Below are 23,022 nucleotides of genomic sequence, written 5' to 3' on the forward strand. Positions count from 1 at the left end.
GCAATGCTGGGGGGGGGGGGCAGTGACATACTGCTGTAAAGTGTCCATCAACAAGTGTGATTATTTTATGTATTGTGTCAAGAACTCCATAAGATAAATTCCTTTCAACGTACAAGCTGGCAAACACAATCTAGAGATTGCATTAGGCGTTTTCATATCAGCCCGATAAAAATCCAAGCTCGAGATATTTTTTCGCGATCGCAAATTAGCGCGCTATTTCATTTCCTATTCACATCAGCCCAAAGAGAATTAGCCCGAAATTTTTTCGAGCTAATTCGACAGCTGAGCATGCGCAAACAGTGTCGGGTATACCAGTATAAGCGCACGCTTTAGCGGGTGACATACGCTAGGCATGATGGGATGCATCGCACTAATTTCTTGAGGCGTTTTCACATTATCAAATAGCGCGCTAGTTCGCAAATTATCCCGCTATTTCAGAAATCTCCTGAGTTGGACTCGAGAAATGTTCCCAATCAGAGCGATACAATTAGCGCGCTAATTTGTGTTCACATTATCAGATAGCGCGCTATTTCGTGATCGGATTAATTTCCCAAGTCAGAAAATAGCGCGCTATTTCGAAACATCGGGCTGATGTGAAAACGCCTGTTGTATGGCTGGACTAGAGGTTGACTACTGATTGGGTTCAAAGCTTTTGTGCAATAGTCCCCCACCCACCCACCCCCCCCCCCCCCAATGCTCTGCAATTCAAATGAGGTCAGCGATAAACTAAAAACAGAAACCTCCCACAAAAAACAAAACAAAACAATACAATACAAAACAAAAATACTTTGACCGATTTGAACTTTAGCACGTTTACTATTTTGGGAGCATTATCGCTGCTAGGACAGCTGCCAAAAATGTTACCCATGCGGAGAAGAGGACAAGTATGAAGGCCTACCGGTTCGCTGAGCTAACCACAGTCAAATCTCTTTCATTTTTGCTATCTCCCTTTTCTCCTTCACCTAGTATATCATCCTCTTTCATCCAATACTGTTTCTCTGTCTCCCACCTCATCTTTCCCCTTCCCCAAACTCTTCCCGCTTCTTTTTCTCCCTACTTTCAAGCTCCTGCTTTTATAACCTTTCATTAAAGTAAGATGAACGCTGAGCAAAATGTCTGCACATTATTCATGTTATATGGGGTTCAGCAAAATATGTACATACCTTTTCAGTAGTGGTGGTGGTGGGGGGGGGGGAACCTAGCACTACAATTGTACTTGCTGTTGTTGTTGGGTTCTTTTTTTCTGCAGAGGGATTATGGGTCAAAATACCTTTTCTATTTCTTTCTTTGTCATCGTACTTGTCCCGCCGAGAAATATATTAGCTGTCATGTTCGCACTCGATCTTTCACCCACACTCGAGCAGCAACATAAATGTCGGAAGCCTTGATTTGCTGAAGCCCTTAAGAGTCCCTGTAAGATTGATATTGATGCCTTCCTCCAGATGTGCAAAGGTCAAGAAGAGAGAAATGGCCCTGGAGTTTACAGACTAGAGAACTCAACTTGATAGAGCATCACTATTATCACTTATGTCTGCTCCATACCCTACCTCTCCCCCCTTAGTCTCACTTGAATTTCTTTTATCTTTATAATTTCAATTATCAAACATTAGTTCAAGTTCACCAAAGAATTGAAGTACAATACCATATAGACTTTGGTGCCTAAATTTTCTCTTGAATACTTGTTTACCCAGCCTACTTCTCAATCTGGATCATGATAAATTTCAGATGGAGGAACTTGACTAAATCTATACAAACTTTACAGGCATGAATGTTTGATAAATAAAAGGATCACTAAAAATGAATACATCCCTTCAGAGGCCACAACATAATAGAGTGAACATAAGGACTGTTTATAAATATGGCCTCATATCACAGATGTTTAATCATACTGCGTTTGGTTCTATGCCTGTGTACATTGAATGTCATCGTTATTACGGACTGTAAAGTAAAAATCACATCAATGTATGATCTCATACCCTTATTTTCATTTGTTTTTTCCTGCACAATTTGTATCAATGGGCTTTTGAACAATGAAGTCAGAGATATGTAACATGCTGCTGTTCACTTGAAGTACACGTTGTATCAAGCAAGCAACAGAGGTGCTACAACTGCGAGCGTTGACCTCCACGACAAGAAAGAAGAGGAAAGAAGACAAACTGCGATAAAGTTCCTGACGATGCCAGATATACCGTGATTGATGGTACTGGACCGGCTTGCACTTTTGAAGACGGCTCCCGGCGACGACAGGTTTAAATTTAGACCAGAGGTTGTCCATTTATCACATGGTATCGGTATCTGAGGCTCACTCCTCCGCTTCCAAACCCCCTCGTTGGATGATATCATATCATATTGAGTAGAGTGGATACTTTATGCAGCGTTCGAAAATTGATATAGGTGTTGGCACGGTTTCTGACGTTGTCACGCTTCAGCGATCCAGGGTGTCACAAAACTATGTCTTGGTCAAAAAGAGCCTTGGAATGACAACGCTCTTCCAGAGGTGGGGTTGCTAGGTTAACATTTTGCGTTTCTAACCCACTGCGGACGAGTCCCGAGTATACTCAGGCAAGAGTCTATGGGAAATGCGCGTCGTAGCAAATTCAGTCTATCCTCAACAGGTTAACATCGATGGGGGGGGGGGGGGGGGGAGGGTAGGGTTGATTAAATAGGAATGTTATAGAATCAATTCTTTTGAAGTGCTGAACTACCATACATGTAGGTCATTCAGACACATAATTGTAGGCTTGTTGGGCAAGTAGTTCATCTGCAATATGATATGCAAAATATAATATTCAAAATGTCTGGCAAGCAAATGCTCGAGCAAAAGTATATCTTAGTTCTTCATCCGATTTTCTGTCCATTAAAGAATTTGTCATTATAACCGAATCATACTAATTTCAAGTGAAGGAAGAAGGCTGTGGACAAAAAAAAAAAAAAAATACATAAATAAAAATAAAGGACAGGTAAACTGACAGAAACAAAACAAGTGACTTAGTTTTTAAACAAACTGGATTAACATGACTAAGCTTTAATAGGAAGGACTGCGCAAAAGAGTTAACAAGTAATCATTATGTTGTTGTTGTTTTTTTTTGTGTGTGTGTGTGTGCTGTTTGTTGAGTGAGTTGAATTCGTAGTATCCTACAAGGTGCATCTGATAAAACAGTTTCATGATACTGTCTAATCTAATGGCTGATAGTGTTATCCGAGCTTACGTTATACCTGCATCGGAAACTGCACAGCAGGTTTGCCGAATGCCATACCGACGATGTATTCAACTAGCTCTGGTTCAGAGCACAGGGAGCTTTATTCGGATGCATACTTTGTTTCTACTCTGAGCGAGGGGGCACATGCTTCGTGTATTTGGCACAGATTCAAATCAGTCCGACTCTTTTGAGACAGATGTCTGATATTGGTGCAATCTATGATGGAAGAAAGAAAACAATTCCCAAGAAGACTTGACCATGCTTCCAGAACGGTCTAAGCAGGGTGGTACAGTTACCAGCATGTTAAAAGATTGATGCATAAAACAAATCAACTGCTTCACCATAAAAGGAAATGAATTGAAATCTAAAATCGACATTATGTTCTGCAAATGCATACAACTATGTACAAATTTCCTGTCCTGTCCGTATAGAGCTGTATATCAATGCTCATAAAATGGGATGAAGGGGGGGGGGGGGGGGGGGGGGGGGGGGAGGAGGGTAGTAGATTTCAGTGAGTCCACAATTGACATTCTGACGACCGAGACATTGAATTTGGTTGGGTAGCTAACGTCATTTTGGGTGCAACCACATCCTTACTGGGTCGTAACCTTGTGAATGGAAACATGTCAGTTCCAGAGAATAGAGTTGTGGCCTTGTATTGTATAGAGGGAGTTAAAGCCTGTCCACTCGGGTACTCAGCATTCACTGCGAATAGTGTAACAGAAGAAACGTGGCTTGAATATTAAGGGCAAATTAGTCACCATGAATGCAAGGGAAAGATTCTACCTATTATAAAAGCTAGGAGCTAATTAAAATCCACAGTAATATCTTTCTATCTCTGTTTTCGTCACCCTCTCTCTTTCTTCCTAAAAACGAGCGCCCTCCACCCCCTCCCCCACAACCTCTCGTCATTTCAACCCCCCCCCCCCCCCCCCCCCCCCCACTACTCCCCTTGCCATCCACGAAGTTATTGAATTAAGTCACACATCCTGCTGGGCTACTTTTTGCGGGCTCAAAAAGTTTGTTGCCCTCTGCACAATCCACACAGGAATGATGTCAAACATGAAAACTTCCCAAACCCATGAGCTCCTTCCCTGAATACCCTCCTATCTTCCTCTTTCTCCTCCTCCTCCTCCTCCTCCTCCCCTTTCCTCCTCCCCCCCCCCCCCCCACTTTGAAGGTCGAAGGGCTCCCTCGCAAGCCTGGAAGGGCTGTACAAGGAATTACGTTGGCACTTGGCATCCGAACGCTGCAGGGGTCAGATCTATAAACGCAACCCTCTCTTGATTTTTGGTAATGGGGAATTGAAAACGCTATCAGAATTTGTACATTCACTCTCTCTCTCTTTCCGAGCGCAACAGGTGCTTCGAGAGAACTTGCAGGCTTCTCCTCTCAATATGACATCACAACATCGAAGAGAGCCACGTGATTAATGATTATCATCTCTCGCTGCGCACACTGTGCCAACTAGAAGAGATACATGTGTACAGAAACTTCTCGTTGACAGAATGGAGCCCGTGACATTCCATTCGTGTGACCCCTCCTCCTCCTCCTCCCCCTCCCCTCCCCCACCCTCCCCCCCCCCCCCCCCCAAAAAAAAAAAAGGGGAAAAAATGTTTGGAAATGGCGTATCTTGTGGGAGCATGGCAGCATAAAAACTCGAACGGGTTTGTCTGATTTTAACTACAGCGACGTAAAGGGAAATTAATTAATTTGGCAAAGTACGGCAAAAAAATAATAATAAAAAAAAAAATAATAGCATACAACAAGGGAGATGAAATGACTCTCTTCAATTCTTCTTACAGACCAGAAAGACTTCAGCCTCGTAAAAGTTCTCAGAGTTTGTGGTCACTTTCACTTATCTTTTGTTTTTCTTTTAATTCAAGCTATACCACAACGGAGATTAAGTGACTGGGAAAGACTCTTTGCCTGGTCCCTCTATCCCTCCATTGAAGGTGCATCAAAATGGAAACACCATTTGTGGGACGTTTTCAATCTGCGTAAAATTCTCATTCCCAACAACTCCCCCGCCTTAGCACTAATCTTTCCAGAAGAGACGATGAGATATACATTTATATGTCAATATATTTTCATCCAATTCCAAACTTGACAATGAGCCGCAAATCCGTCAACCTTTATAGTGCGGGGAGAGATCGGGTATTCCGTGTAAGCTGCGCTCTCAATAAATTTGCATAGAAGTGGGCGAATGCGGACAAAAGTAGAAACATATCAAATCCTTCCGCCGCGCAAGGAGATGATAACCACTCATGCAGGGCATGCAGGGCAAGCCCACGACTCTGTGAAAGATGTGTAACAGGCCACTGTGAATACTCATGGGCAGAATCAGTCCACGTAAAGGTGATGCCCGATTTGGATGCAGAGCGAAGAAAATAGATGCAATGCGCTTGAAAGCAATCAACTCAATAATAGGTGGTTACAAAGGAGGACACAAAAATATCTATGCCATGTTGACACAATAAAGTATGGGAAAACAAAATACCGAGATGATTTTCGCAATGTTGTCCGACTTTCTGGCATACGCTCCAGGTGGACTATTTAGACAAAGCTTTGCCCATTTCAAGTAAAAAAAAAAAAAACACTTTGTGCACATGAGTGACTATTCATGAATTCGTAAACTAATGGGGTATATAACTGCATTTGGAATGACATTTCATCTAACTCCCCCAGTCTGAACAACCCCTTCACTACTATAATTATCGTCTATGGTCGATTTTAATAAATGAAAGCTTTCATCTGCTTTTCAATTTCATCATGTCATTCTGCGTTTTATTCATTCCACTTCCTTCCCCCCCTCCTTGATATTTAGAGGTAAGGTTCGTGGTACAAAAAAAAAAAAAAAAACTGAGAAAATGCACCGTGTGTGCTTAGTCAAACGCCTACCTGTTTTCCGCAGCGGAAAGTTGCTGCTGTCGTACTGGCCAAAGCCCATTGGCTGATGGTGGAACTGGGGCGAAACATTGTGGGGCGGGGAGTGGTGGTCCATGGAACTCGGAGGCGTCCTGCAAATAAAGAATTTGCAGAGCATTTGTCGTAACAAACAATCAAGACGACAAACAAAAACAGCAGCAGCACAGACGCTTAAAACAGAGATGACAGGGAAAGAAAAATGAAATAAAGGAAAAGAAAAACAGAAGGACAAGAATTAAAACAAGAAAAGGGAGAAAAGAAGACAGAAAAAAGATATAACTTTAGAAAAAAAAAGAACAAGAACTTGAAAAACAAGAGAAGGAAAAAAAGAATTGGTAATATAAGCATGAAGGCTTTTGTGATGCTTTAGGGGGTAAGGAGATGGCAAATCCTAAAAATGACTTCCATCCACAAATACTACTTGAACAGGTGAACAAGTTGAAAATTTCCATCCAGCTTACCAGGGTCCAAAAATAGTTAATTACTTACACCTCCTGTATAATTGATTGTTTCCGTCATCGCAAATCTACTGAAGGGGATCATAAGAGACCGAACAAGATTATAAATAGATACAAATAAAATAGATAGCTAAAAGCCCACAAAAGAGAGAGAAAAAAAGTGTCCTCGACATGTCCACACAAAACTGTAACCCGGTAAGAATTTTTCATAAATATTCAAAAATAGCTGGTCAAATTGCAGTAGTGCTGCGCCAAATATAGTCAAGCTGTCAGAGTTTACGGGGCGCCAAAAATAAACGCAGCACGGCCAGGAGCCCGAGACGCTTTGCGGGGAAGAGCAATAAAGATTCCGCAATCACTTGGGGGATGAGGGGCGCACGTTGCCATGGCGAACGGCAGGTCTGCCCCGGCCCTCGCTTGCCGGTTTGCTGTTGTTTTAATTGCGCTGGAGGAGAGTATGAGATTCCGAGGGGGCAGCGTGCTCTGGACGGGTGACGATCGCGTCTCGCTCTCGTCAAGACGACGTCACCCATTTTCCCCAGGTCTCTCCGCCGCAGATGGGAGAAAGGAGAGATGCAGAGAGAGAGACAGACAGACAGATTAACAGACAGAGTATTAGAGAGAGAGAGAAGATGGAGAGAGCGAGAGAGATGACGAGAGAACGCGGATGGCGAGGGAGAAGGCAAGAGAGAAAAGAAGATGGTGAGAGATATACAGTGAGTCCCCAAAAAAAATGAAACCAAGTTTCCTTGCAACTTTTTTGCTGTCATCATCATTAATCTGCTTTACAAGCTGCACATGAATGGAAACAGGCTCTTCTTTCCTTTCATTTGATGCACATCTCATGAACAGAACCAGGCGCTTCTTTTCTTTCATTTGATGCACGACTCAATACTCATATTTCGTGCACAACCAAGTTAGAACAATGGACAGTAATGTTACCACATTTTCATTTGCACATGCATATTGTGACTTTGAGCAAGATTTTCAGACTTTTACTTTTATCTTTTCAAAAGGCAAAGTTCATATCCAAAATATCCATACTTTCTTCTTTCACATGAGACCTTATGTGTAAAATATGAATAATACATGCTCAAGAAAAAGTTGCATGAAGACATGCCTCACTTCTACCTATTCGACAGATAGTTAAAAAACAAGCATTCAGCTTTCCCGATTTAGCACTCGACAATAGACTCAATATCTGCACGAGTGAATTTCCTTTTATCACTCCCCACCCTCATGTTTGTATAAATTCATCAAAGCATAAAGACCATTGTTATTAGCCAAGCCCAGAAAGCTAAAAATTGCTTCTTATCTAACTATCCATCTACCTGGGTAAAATTGAAGCATAGTTTCAAATCAAATTTTCTCTAACAGGCATTAATTTGCTTTTTTTCCCCCTTTTGATGCATGAGCGTCATATGAAAGTTAAAAAAAAAAAATTGTCATTAAGGCTATGATTTCCTTTTCTGCATATAAAAGATTACCGAAAAAGCGTGTAAAACTCACTCAAAGTCACAATTAGAGCTTGGAATCGAAAATCTAGTAGCACCATTGTCCATTGTTCTAACTCAGTCACGATTGAATTATGACACATCGAGTTGTGCATCAAATGAAAGAAGAGAAGCGTATCTTTTCACTCATGTACATCTCTCATAAAGCAAATTTATTACTGTGATCACAAAATGTTACAATACACTTGGTCCCGTTTTTCTGGGATGCACTGTATAGAGAAAAGATGATTAGAGTGGGAGAGAGAGAGAGGGAGAGATATAATGAAGGAGGAAAGATATCACAAGTTGAGGGGAGTGCATCCAGAATCAATACTGTACAACACAAACAAAGGGACTGCATCCAAGCAGGGAGGTGTTACAGAGATGGAGTGGCAACTCTTCGTAATTCATGCAAACACATGTTTGGGTTCAAGGCGTTACAATGGGATGTCTAGCATTCCACTACGCTTTGAAGTCATGCTCGCCACCGCTCTAGTTGCAAGACAAAGTTTGGAGATGAAGAACACATTCCACCTTTCGTTGAATTACAAGCTTTATTTCACCGTAAAATTCTAAATGAAATACTCGAATTGATTTAGAAAAGTTAAGGAAAGAATTCAATATTATAAACATGTATTTCTAGTTTCTTCGTAATGCACAAATCGAAATGAAATGAAAATTAGGCCCTCTTAAAAACCCAATATTTGTCAATAATGCGCACATTTCCGCATGTTAGTTTTCTATCTTTTAATCTGGGATATTTTGATCTTTCAAATAAAGTACTCCGCTAAAGCGTATTCCAGCGTGCTTTAAACTATTTGCTGTTTTGTCAGTTTTACACTGCATTTTGATTCGCTGCTCCAATTAAAGGTACACAAATTTATTGCTGCCATCACATTGAAAGAGAGAGCGAATTGCAGTAGGGGCAAGTATTTCTAGATGTGAGAGCGCTAGTCCCGATTATTGATGCTCTCTTTTGTCAAAGCACATGGGTAACACCTGTAGTTGAACGCATAACTTCTCGGTGGTGCTGCGCATGACTTCAAAGGAGAGCAGTAGTTGTCTCTCCTTCTCTAGCACCTCCCTGATCCAAGCTGGTAGACCCTAAAACTTTCAGAGCCCTTTCATTATTAAAAGCCTAAATTTGATCATCGATGCCTGTATCTTACCAGTGCCTATACGGAGGTGAATGGTTGAGGGCACCGCTGCCACTGACATCGTTGAATTTCTGCTGCCTGTTGAGGAGGAACCGCTGTAGCTTATCCTTCACTTCTGTTGAGGCGACTGCACCTGGAGTTTAACAGGGATGAAAGGAGGAGAGAGAGAAATGTTAAAAAATTGAGTTACTTTAAGGTGACCCATCATATTCGTTGACACAGTTTAGAAGTATTAGTCTCATCATCGTACAAAAATTTGAACTTTTAATGAGCACAGAGGGGACGTTCTTCAAACGGCTGAGGAGTCTGTAGCATCATTCACCACACAAAATTATCTACAGTCCGCCCTATGCTATCTGGCAATGTCGGGACCAGCACCAGTCCCGATATTTCGACGGATATGGCAGAAATTATGTTTATGTACATACGTACATGTAGCTGCCGACCCCCGTGGTAGCTAGGTGGGTAGCTCACACTGCAATGGTGACGTAATCTATGCTAGCCTACTTAAAATCATAGTTCCTTTATTACTGAAATTGCAACATTTTAATAATTTGAATTCATCCCATATTTCTGCTGAGAATATCATTTCATAAGTAAATTGTGTTAAGAGTTTAAATTGAGATTAAAATCACTTGTACATCTCTGGATGAGAGATGGCCTGACAATCGAGGACAGACTGTATACGCCGGGTGTCTTCAACAAACTAGTGTACTCATCTTGTTGCAAGAATTCTTTCAATATGATTTGTACTGGCATCCACAGTATCTTGACATGGAAGTTTTTTGAGATTTGATTTTCACAATCACGCCTGATCTAGAGTTGAGAAGCAGTTTGATATAGGTGATAAAAGCTTCACGTGTTAACGAGGGATCATCTGAAGCACAATACACACATGCAACCTATGACAGAACACAGCCAAACATTTTTATATACGCAACAAAGTATATATTAGCAAACGGCAATTGGGTATCTGACCATATTTTCTTTTCTTTTTTTAGTTTTCCTATGTGGTTCACTGCCAGTGCAAACCTCATTCAACATATATATCTCAAGGGCATTAAATTCCAAATATGAAAATCACGAGGCCGAATGAGTTTATGATGGGAAAGCTGAAAGCAACAAAAATAAATAACAGGAAATACTGATTACAACAGTTACTAAAGAAAAAAAAGTATAACATGACTGTGAACTCAAGCACTTTCCGAGTGATATTATCTTACCGATAATGCCAAATAAACACACACAGTATGCACACACCCTCATCATAGATTACAGTCTCACTATTAAAGATCCTATGATTTTCATACTCGATATGATTAACTCAATATAGAAGCTCTAGAAAATAATATCTTAAATCAAAATATCATTGCTTGACAGTAGAACAAGTAAGAAACTCTACTTTTGTCTTGTCCTTTTATTTTCTTTCTTTCTGATAACAGGGTCTTTGACATCATATGTGAGATCTCCATACATTCCATGCCAAATGGCAGATGAAACAGAGCTTACAAAACAAAAAACAAGAACAAAAACACCACAGTGTGTTATCACAAAGAGATTCCCCACCTCTTTAAAGGACAAGTCCACCTTCATAGACATGTGAGTTGAGTGAATACAGCAATATTAGTAGAACAATTAAATGAGAGTTTGAGGAAAATCAGACATTCTGTTCAAAAGTTATGAATCTTTAAAGTTTCTGCTCAGTCACGGCTGGATGAGAAGACTACTACAGCTTGTGATGTCACATGTGTACAACAATATAAAGAAAGTATAAAGAAAATTCAACATAATTTTACTTTTCTCGCATAACAAAAGAACACTCGACTTCTCCCTTTCAGAAGGCAGGGGGAATAATATCACACTTAACATACATGTACGTCAGTGACAAGTCGAAGAAATGTGCACTTTATTCTAATAAGTAAAGTTTTGTGAAATTCTCTTTTTATTTTCCTTATATCATTCTACACATGTGACATTATACACTATAGCAGACTTCTCATCCAGCAGTGGTTGCACAGATACTTTAACAATTCATAACTTTTGAACGGATTGTCGGATTTTCCCCAAACTTTCACTGATGTGTTCTACTGATATTGTTGCATTCACTCAATCCACATACATCATTGTATATATGAAGGTGGGCTTGTCCTTTAATAGCATATCATTCAAGATAGGGCAGGTGACAAAGAAAATGTTACACCCAAGGAAAACATGATTGTACTTAATTTCACCCCAATATCGATTTGACAAAGAGGAACCAATATCACATATCTTTACCATGGGGGGGGGGGGGGGGGGGGGGAGAAGAAGGTGAGAGAGACAGAAATAAACATGTTCTAATTAATTAATCTCTTCCTAGTTTCTCCATCCTTGAATACTAATATCATTTTCTCTAGACCTATCCTGCCTTACAGCATTATTGCAAGTGTCTCTTTCTTTGCATACACGTACTGTATACGCCAAATATTTCGTGCGGTTTTTATTTTCGCGAATTTCACAAGTCGGGTGCTATTCGCGAAATTAAAAACACACAAAAATATTGACTCTGATCCCGGTGTGGATGTGACATACGTGTGTACATTTCTCCGTTCAGTGCAGGACTCCACGATCGCGAATTTAACCACTCGCGAAATTGTCGGGAATTCCCAATTCGCGAAAATTTAGACTCGCGAAATATATGACGTATACAGTACCCAGACTGCCACTGCAACCAAAAATTCACTACACTAGTGATAACAATGGATATTTGCAAAGATACATGTACATTACATTGTACAATTGTACACGAGAAGGTACTAGGTGAGCTCACCTAGTACCTCCTTGGTGTGTACATACTGTGTATACAACATCTACCATCAGAACATACCCTCACTCACCAAGACAGATTATACAAACAAACAGACACATACAAACATACACACACACATACACACACGCACACACACACACACGCACACAAGTGCGAATATGGACAGACAGACATGTTTGCAGTACTATTTATGCAACTCTCCTTTTAGCCTACAAGAGAACAGTTATCTATGTAGATAATGTACACCATTAAATGACAATCAATAACTCGCACAAGGGCAATCACTGACTTTGTCTGGCTTCAAACAGCGTATCAGTATTAAAGTCAGTGCTTGAAAGTCAGTCAGGCAAAAAGCGATTTGTGACCTTTATTCCTCGATGCTGTGTACATCCAACATACAGGGGACATTAGCAGGCTGTAACACGACATGCATCAGCAAACGTTCATATTTGCACATAAACTGACATCAGCATGTTCCTCAATCGACAGACAATTGGCAGTTGTTAATAACAATGTAAACTGCCCTCAAATGTTTTTTGTTTGGCTAATATTTCCTAAAGTTAACATACATGTACACACTCTGCACATACAATTTGCTCTGTACATCATTTGATTTGCTCTGCATTGGAAAAAAAAAGTCCCATTGCTTTGACTACTAATTAGATTACAAAAACACCTGGAAAAAGAGAGGCCATAATTGTAAACTGTGGAACAAAATCTGAATGCCTTTATACACAGTCATACTTTACAATGGGCGGTTTACATGGCACAGTAAATACCAGTTTTAATTTGCGAAAGGAAAGGGTTCATACTAAGACTGTTTGATGATTGGAGCCTACTTCAGTCACAATTAGAAGATGATCGAAAAGATGTTGCACCTAAAACTTAATTTTAAGGCCCATTGTAATTCTCCAGCTCACTTACGAAGTACAAAGCTCTGATTTTGGGCTTGATTCTTTTCAATTAGATTTCAAACCTACATGTACTTCTAATGCACAGCAGTGACACATTTAAAGGTAGCCCTATCAAACATTTTTCTTTTGTTTTCTTTTCAACATTTGAACATGCTTTTGATAAGAAGGCACCTTTCAATCACCTATACACTGCTGCATCTTTCAATGAATCAATCAACTGAATGTTGCTAGATAGGCAGAAACATTTTGTGCTGTCTACTACAGATGTGATCAGTGGCTCCATACTCTAACCCACCTCATACATGTATGTTTTAAGGCGGCCCACAATACTGCAGGAACGACTTTTGAGACATACACACATATCATTCACCGCATGTCTCACAATCCTTCCAATCATGTGCTGATCAGATCAGCGATATCACGTGGAATGATGCAGAAATAAAAATGTTAAAGAATCTCTGCTAGCGTCAAAGCACACAAGTCTCAGTTTTCTGTTTTGGGTTCAATCTAAATTTCTTTTTAGCTCTTTCATATTTTTTTTTTTTTTATAGCTAAGGGCCTTGTAATGTATTCTCATTATACTGTACATAAATCATGATGAAAAACATTAATATATCACAAGATTTTTGTTTCCAAAAAAAAAAAAGCAAACAAATATCTTTTCACTTAAAGGTAGGGGATACCTTTTACAGACCTCCCAAAATGCAGCAAAACATTAAATATGAACCTCAGGGGACTTGCTTAGGCCACTGCTTAGAAATTTGGAAGTCAACAGTGATCTAAAATTTGAATAATGCACAAAACTCAACTACTCAGTAGTTCTGTGTGTCAGCCACACTTAAGCATTTTGTTGCATTCTTCTGTATTTGTGATCTATAAACACAAATCTAAAACTACAAGAGCTGATGTAATAACATATAGAGTGTTTGGCAAGAATGTACGTATATAGAAATGTTTGTAAGTGTTGATGAACTTTCTTCACAAAATATACATGATGGACACACATGCAGTACATGGGTCTGCAAAGGTAGCCTAGTAATGTACTGGAATTTACGGTGAGCCCCGAAAACAATTCAATTCAAAATCTAACGGTCAAAAAAATGTACTAAATGTTACCTTCCACTTTCAATACTTTATGGGAGTTTCTAAAATGATGCTCTCTTCAACATACCACTGTATTTATACAGCTCTTCATTTAAGGCGTGCAAATGGGATTCCCTACCTTTAAAGGTCCAGTTTACCTTTGGGAGCAATGATTTTAGAAATGTTAAAAATATCACATTTGAAGGATATGTGTAGGTCTGTTGTATCACAAAACATCCTACCATCTACTGTATACGCTATAATTTTCGCATACATAAATTTTCGCAAATTGCCGTTGTCACACATTTTCGCGAGTGGTTAAATTCGCGATTGGGGGACCAGAGAAAATATGAAGTGGCAAAGAAAGTGTGAATTTTCAACTTACTAGCAAATAAGAATGATACTAGTTATACACTGCACGAAAAAGACTTGCCAAACTCTGCGAACTAGTAAGTTAGAATTCAACATTTTTGAAGTGGTTAAGTCCATCGCGCTAGTGAACTGACGAGTGGTCCCCTTGCGATAATGGATTGGCTCTCTACAGAGTATTCGTAAGTAGACGTGGACGTGCGTAAACAAGCTTAGCCAGTATGGTCTGTTCGGTAAGCCGTGACATGGTATACTAGTACTGAAATGTTCGTATAAGGCAAGGGATTCATTTCGGAAGGTAATATTTTTGCATGTTTTTAATTTCGCGAATAGCTCCAGACTCGCGAAATTCGCGAAAATAAAACCCCTGCGAAATATATAGCGTATACAGTATATACCAAAAGAAACTTTGCGTTAATCAACATTAACGTTTCATTAACGCAAGCGGTTTCACCTGAATCGTTAGTAACGCAAAGTAACGATCGGGAAAATTAACGTTTGTAGTAACGATGAGTAACGATGAGTAACGATGAGTAACGATCCCTCACGCAAATTAACGATGTTTCGTTAAAATTAACGATAGGTAACGCAAGAACTCACACGAGATTTTGGTTTTATAACGAGACCTGGTGAAAGGACGACGTAGCCCCTGCCGAGTGTAGCGATTTAGCGGAGTCTTTTCGCGAATCGAATCACGATTTCGCGAATGGTTTATTTGCGACCGGCGTCACCAAAAACGCACGCCGGGCCACCAAAAAAAGCCGGATGTTTGCCTTCAGTTTTGAAAATGAACAGCGGTAACTATCGGCTTCGTAAGCTCAGGCCTCGAATTAACCGACGGCCACCGACGGCCATGGATGTCGGTGCCCCTCTCGTTGGCCGCAATGCCTTTTGTTTTTTGATCAAAGTTACGGCCAAAAAAAAAAATGTGCCCTTTTTCTTGAGGCCGTGGTGCCCTTTTAGAATGAAAGTTATTATTCATGACGTATGATATGCCCTTTCTCAAAGTCTCTTTAATAAGCTTGAACAACTTTCCTGATCTCAAATATCATACCTTCAGTTCACTCGCGTCCCGATGTATCTGATTCAAACTCAAAGTATCTTTCCGAGATGTACGAGACGACGTGTACACATGTACATGTACATGTACGCCCGACCGGCTTTTACCGTCCCGACTGCCTCCGCAGCGCAGCGGCCGCGAGTACGAGTATGTACTAGCTAGGCAGCGCATATTCAGATAGAGTAGAGTGAACTCCAAGTTCACCAAGAAAAAAGTAAAATCCCACGATGCCAAGGGGTGCCAGGACTGGGGAATGGGGAGGGATGGAGAGAGAGAGAGAGAGAGACCAATCAACAGAAGAAACCGCGCGTACTGGCGCATTCTTGGAGGTCATGAACTGTCTGTCACAGACTAATCATAGCAATCTACACGCGCACGCAAATTCCTTTGCCTTGTGGTTTTGCCAGCCAGCTGTCGGAATGTGCTTTGAAGTTTCATGGCAGCCTGGCCTGGCTGGCCTGAAAGGGTGTCGAGTTTCAATCAATACCTACTGTTGTTTTATTCCTGTTTTAAAAAATGTTGTTTCACCTGATAGAAACGCGGAGATCGGGAATGTGTTACAGCTGTAGGGAAGAGGTTTTTGTTGTGTGTTGCACTTTGTGTGTGTGTGTGTGTTTGTTTTTCTCGGTTTGTTTTTCTTCTTTCTTTTTTCATAAACACCAAACATGCCCTTTCCAATGTGGCCTTGGTGCCCCTCTGACTGTCCTCTTGGAAAAAGTGCCCTTTTCTAAATGGCCTTGCCCCTCCAAAATCCTATTTCGAGGCCTGTAAAGCTGCTAGATTAAATGTCAGATGTTTGCTCTTAATTTTGGAAATGAATAACGGTAATATTCCACTCCGTATTATACAAAAATAAATGTCGGATGTTTGCTCATACACTTTTACTTTTGGAAATGAATAATGGTAAGATTCAGCTCCGTACGGTGCTGAAATTAATGTCAGATATTTGATTTTGCGTTCGGAAATGAATAGGGATAAAATACGGCTCCGGAAGATGCTGAAATAAATGTCGAATGTTTGCTTTGACGGTCGGATATAAATGATAATGAATTTCAACTCCGTATACGATGATAAAATAAATGCCGGAAGTTTACTTTTACGTTCGAAAGTAAATAATAATAATATTTAGCTCTGGAATATGCTAAAGTAAATGTCGAATTATCCCTTTGGCGTTCGGAAATGAATAACAATAATAACAAACTTCGTACAACGACGAGATAAATGTTGGATGTTTGCTTTTACTTTCGAAAGTGAATAGCAATAACATTCGGCTCCAGAAAATGCTGAAATAAATGTCAGATGATTGTTTTTACGTTCGGAAGTGAATAACAGTAATATTTTGCTCCATACGATGCTAAATAACTGTCGGATGTTTGCTTTTAAATTTCGAAATGAATAACAGTAACATTTAAATGCGTTTAATGGTGAAGTTAATGTTTGCTTTGACGTTCGGAAATGAATAACAATAGTATTCAACTCCGTCCGATGATAAATAAATGTCTGATGTTTACTTTTATGTTCGAAAGTAAATAGCAATAACAATCAGCTCCGGAAGATGCTAAAATAAATGTTGAATGTTTGCTTTGGCGTTCGGAAATGAATAACAATAGTATTCAACTCAGTACGATGATGAAATAATTGCTGGATCTTCGCTTTTACGTTCAAAAGTAAATGGCAATAACATTCAGCTCCGGAAGATACTAAAATATATGTCGAATGATCCCTTTGACGTTCGGAAATGAATAACAGTGATATTCAGCTCCGTACGACGATGAAATGCCGAATGTTCGCTTTTACGTTCGAAAGTAAATAGTGCTCAATAACATTCGGCTTCGGAAGATGCCAAAATAAATGTCAGATGATTGCTTGAACGTTCGGAAGTGACAAGCAGTAACATTCTGCTCCATAATTAAGATGCTAAAATAAATATCAGACATTTGCTATAAATTTAACATTTCGAAATGAATAACAATAACATTCAGTTGCGTTTGATGGTAAATGTAATGTCGGATGACGTTTGAATGTGAAAAACAGTATAACATTCGGCTCCGTACGATGCTGAAATATGTCAGATGATTCATTTCACTTTCGGAAGTGGACAGCAGTAACATTCGGCTCCTTCGATCATAAAGTAAATGTCGGGTGTTTGCTTTTGAATTTGGAGATGAATAACGGTAATATTCTGCTCCGTACGATGCTAAAATAAGTAACAGATTGTTGCTTGTACATTATGGAAATTATAAACGGTATCAATCGGCTCAGTTAGATGATAAAATAAAGAGCGGATGTTTGCTTTCACGTTCGGAAATGAATAAGGATGATATTCAGGTCCGTAAGATGATAGAATGAATGTCGGTTGCTTGGTTTTACATTCCGGAAGGTGTTAAAATACTTATAAATGTTGAATGATTGCTTGAATTTCCACCAGAAATAAATAACGGTAATTTTTTGGCTCTTTACGGCGCTAAAACAAATGTCAGATGTTTACAATGTCTGCAAATGCTCCCACTTTCTCATTTCAAACGTAAATTTTGACCAATTTAATAGGCATCAACTTTCATAATAATCTATAAGCCTATTTGCGAAATCTTAGAACTCAGAATAACGGTATAAGATGATTAAATTTTCTCCTTATTTTAGACGTGGGTACCTGTATCACTTCAGTAATACTTGATATTTATTTTTCTATGTTTAGTAGGACCGATAGTTTTGCTTGTTTTTTTTTTCTTTTCGGGCCACCAAAAAATAAAAATCAATCATTTTGGTGGCCCGATCGGGCCACCGAAATAAAAGTTAGTGTGGAGCCCTGGCCTTTTGTGGATAAAGTGTCTTGCTTAAAGGCAAATATCGGGCTTCGAGGGGATTGAAACCGCAAACCCGTACCATGGCTAATTGATTCAGATTTTACTTAAGTACATGTACTTGAAGGTCAACTTTAGATAGACTTTTTTTTTTGCGATACAGCTGGGGCTCCATGCGCATTCATTTACAACAACAGTATAATCGGAAGACGAGCAGAAAGAATGTCAGCACCAGGAGTAATCGCACCGGGCCGAAAGGGGAAAAGGAAAAGTATATCCTGAATCTATACCCCCCACATCGACAAGAAGACAAACGAAAAAAAAAAAGAAAGAAAATGAATGGACCCACATGACGCATAATTTGGGTAAATCTGCGGGATATTCGTTATTTCATTTTGCTGTGTTCAAACTATACACCAGTATAGCTTTTCGAGTGTGATCTTAATGCGTATGAATGTTCTATGGACTTTAAGTTTATAATGCGAAAGAGGGTAACTATATAACAATCAACGACATTGATAACGCCAAACAATAGGAAATTTCAGAGTGCGAGAAAAATAAGACGTCCCGGAAGTACGCCAGACATCATAATTGCTTTTTTTGTTCCTTTCTAGCTCCACAGCATCACCTAGGAAATCGATTTGACCAAGAACAAAAGCGCGTCCCTCTTTTCTTCCTGGGCAATTACCCCGGACCCTTCCCCTGGCCCTAATCCTAACCATAACCATGGAGCTACTAAGTAGCTCCATGCCATAACCCAAACTCCTCACCCTAAACCTAACCCTAATCTTTACTCTAACCTTACCATTAACCAGTATTTAGCGGGGAGGGGGGGGGGGGGGGGGGTAATTGCCCTCTGGGGTTAATTGCCCGGATTAGGTTGCAACACACAACAAAAACCTCTTCCCTGGCCCTACACCTTCCCGATCTCCGTGTGTTGTCAGGTGAAACGACATGTTCAAATACAAGAATAAAACAACAGTAGGTATTGATTGAAACTCGACACCCATTCATGCCAGCCAGGCCAGGCTGAAATGTAACTTCAAAGCACATTCCGACAGCTGGCTGGCAAAACCACATGGCAAAGGAATTTGCGCGCGCGTGTGGATTGCTCAATAAAATTGGAGGGCCTGGGAGCGGGAAAACAAGGGTGATTACTGAGTACTAGTAGTCTGTGAGTTATCAAAAGCAGACCTTTCGAACAATTGCAAACGTCATGATACTATTTTGTCTTCCTTTTGGACTGAAGAAAAAAATCACAAAGACGAGTTGAGTACACGTTGTATCACAATTTTTTACATAGCCATGCAAAACGATTACTACACTCATGTTATGACAAGAAGAATCAATATTCCAAGACAAATATACAAAGCAGCCTCGGGTACTGACGGTGACAAGAAACGCCACGCATTCACAATGCACGTTGGGGAGCAACAGGGAGGTGGGAAGAGACTCGTCCCGCCTCCCTGGGAGCAACATGGAGTTGGCAGGGAGGGGTGATCCTGGAGTTTGTGAGAACTTCCCGATACTCCGTGACAACAGGGAGGTGGAAGAGAGATACTCCACCTCCCTGGTGACAACACGATTGTGACGATCTCAAAGCATGGACCCTACCACGCCCAGCAAATCTGCGTGCTACTTCTCAAAAATTTGAAGGAACTTTGTCTCTGATCTGTTGAGTTGTTTTTGCTGAATATCAGGAGCTTTTCATGCCTGACGTTCAAATGGATGGTTGCCAAAAATTTCATAATCTATAAATCTCTCAGTAATTTATTTTAGGCTGTTGATGCTGCCGTAAAAACATTAGAAATTTCATAGGAACTAGTCAGGATAAAGACAAAAAAAAATCTCCGCACAAAACAAATACAAGTATCTTTTATTGTCATTGGTAGTCAAATTTGTGTTATACAGATACATTGTATGATTAAAGCAATAGGCATAGTATTAACTATTGTATTACACGTAGTAACACTTTCATGGTAAGTTTGACGTTTTAAAAATCGCAGGAGAGTTTTTTTTTTTTTTTTTTTAAGGAGTGCAACCATTTCTAAACGTGAAGGCATGATAAATGAAAGGAGAAAAAAAAAAGAATCAACGTTTGTAATCCTGGGTCTTCGACTTGAGCTATCTTTAATTAAACATTCCTTCTCTGTTCATCTCCAAGACCCCAGACTGTTCATGACCTCCGAGAATGCGCCAGTACGCGCGGTTTCTTCTGTTGATTGGTATCTCTCTCTCTCTCCACCCCTCCCCATTCCCCACTCTGGCACCTTGGCATCGTGGGATTTTTCATGTTTCTGGGTAAACTTTCATGTGAAGCGTGCCTATCAAGTCACCACTTGACTCACCTGCTGGCAGTGTAATAATGCGAGCAGAAAGTGGTAGACATTTTCTTCTGCTGCAGCTACTTTTACTGCCGAAATACTCGGCTTTGTCACCACACACTACCACCAGTTATTCGGCGAGACACACGTTGTGTATTGGAATATAAATGGACTTTTGCACCTTCCTGAATTGAGTAAGTGTCTGACCGTTGTTGAAATCGTGACATCGCTAACGTTAGACAGTCGGCGTTAGTTTTAGGCTTGCGTATGCGTGATTTCATGGGTTCAATGTTCGATGGAATATGTTGGCTGTGGGGAAAAATGTGGCTTCGAAATTTTTGCTTGCCCGATTCCATTGACTGCGCCCATGAGTACAAATTTGACGACCATGACAATACGACATTGCCAGGGGAGTTCTGCTCAACTACAAAATCTTTTCGGTATTTGATATCGCTATTTAAATGCCTTCCGCCGGCAGGAAATTGTCCGTAGTAAATATTACGAACGACAGTTACTTAACCGAGGCATCTCCGAGTCTCGCAATTTCCGAGATTTCTTGCCAGTTCACATGACAAGTCCGCTAACGCAAGATCTAAAAATTAACGCACAGTAACGATCTGTAACGCACAGTAACGATCTGTAACGATCTGTAACGATCATTCACGCACGGTGATCGTTAATTTTGTAACGCAGAAAGATTAACGCAGTACCGATCGGCGCTTGCGTTACACGTAAATTTAACGCAAAGTTTATTTTGGTATATACTGTACAGTATATATGAATTTTTTGCAACAAAGCCTAAAATATAAGGAGATATCAGTATTTTTCTAAATAAACCATAACTGTAGACGGTTTAGTCTGGAACCATTCTTATCATAACTATTGTTCACATTTTGTGTATTTAACAATATTACTGAACATCGATTATACGGATTCAAATTTTTACATTGGTTGTTTCAATCCCTATCTCACATTTTAGAACTATTTTGAAGCACTAACTGGGTTTTTGTTTCATCTGCAAATGGTAAATCATGCCTTTTCCATTATCCACTCATAATACACTTCATACTGTGATTCTAAGTGTTTGGTCTTCTTGCGCATTGCTAAGAACAATTGGAATACATAACTTCCTCTCAGACACCCAGAATGAGCTATTCCTAAACTACGTCTTCTCACCTCACTATCTAGCTGGAAAGGAGATAACGACACACATGAATGTTGCCATCCGGCCTTAAGATACAAACATGTACTTAAAGACCAGAATGGAGGACAACACACAGAAATATCTGCATGCCTCATGATGCACAGTGGTACAAGTATCTTCTTTTTTTTCTTCAATGATTCACTCAAATAAACCATGCTTTTTAGATTAAATTCAGGTAATTATTTTCTATTGTTTGATATCAATTGATTTGTATCTAAAGTGTGAAATAAAAGTATTATGTTGAACGCAAAGCACATTGTGAGTACTGTCAGATCTGAAATGCGTTCTGTAAAAATCTACGATTATTCTTATTCATTGCAGTTCACAGAAAAATCTCCCTTATCATAAACTGGGTAAGGGAGACGCGTAGATGGCATCAGAGACGCTCGCAATAATAGTACAATTGTTTAATGGTCATAAGATACAGACTACAATTGTAACAAAAATATTTTTGATGAACAGCGGGTGCTGTTATACAGGGAGGAAGTATGGGGAAAAAAACTGACACCATGAATATAAAACAGAACAAAGCAAAGAACCAATTGAATGATTCCACGCTATGCGCTCCTTCGACATACCAGCATTCATGTCACCACAGCGCCTGTCATTTCTCACGGCGATTCCGCGACAGACAGTAAATGCTGGTGATACAGATGAATGTACCACTCGCATCTGGAGCCCGCCGCTTGTTGCCACGGTCACTCGATATTTTCCAGCGTATTTTTAGATCAGAGGACGGCTCAGGGCCGGCGGAGGGCTCTTGCTCTCTTACGGGCAATCAACGTCAATCTGAAATATTTCAAGGATGTATGTTCCTTTTGCGGGGTGGAAGAGCGTCGTAAGTGCGTGCATTCACTCGGCACTGAATTGTGGGGCTTCAGTGCTATTCAAATCATGCCCGCCAATAACAGAATATCCTTGAAACCATTATACAAGATGAACATGCGGAATTCACTATCCAGCAGGCCACATACATCATAGCTAGTATTATAAAGAAATAGGAAGAGACATTTCATAATTCTCACATGCTAAGCATACACCGATGCTTTTAAACCTTTGATCGAGTGGCAAAGGAAGGAAAGGAAACAGATTTGATCTACATTCACCTGCACTTTCGATTACGTCACACACTCAGGCACATAAAAAAAGAGGAACGGAAACAGAAAATCTCAGTAAACACAGTGCGCAAACCTAAAATATGACAATAGAATTCACTCTCTCC

General features: G+C 40.0%; 1 protein-coding gene across 1 annotated transcript in view; it reads right to left on the bottom strand.

The window, feature by feature from the left end:
- LOC139723326 (histone deacetylase 4-like) overlaps nucleotides 1-23,022 on the bottom strand; it is a 92,893-nt gene that overhangs the window by 37,161 nt on the left and 32,710 nt on the right. The window contains exons 5-6 of the mRNA XM_071634588.1: nucleotides 9,249-9,369; nucleotides 6,102-6,220 (exon numbers count right to left, since the gene is read on the bottom strand). Of these exons, the coding sequence (XP_071490689.1) occupies nucleotides 6,102-6,220; nucleotides 9,249-9,369 (240 nt within the window). The remainder of the gene's footprint in view (nucleotides 1-6,101; nucleotides 6,221-9,248; nucleotides 9,370-23,022) is intronic.

The sequence above is a fragment of the Diadema antillarum genome, unplaced genomic scaffold, assembly GCF_040938485.1.
Source record: "Diadema antillarum isolate AM-2024a unplaced genomic scaffold, OU_Dant_1.0 scf00000186, whole genome shotgun sequence".
NCBI lineage: Eukaryota > Metazoa > Echinodermata > Echinoidea > Diadematoida > Diadematidae > Diadema > Diadema antillarum.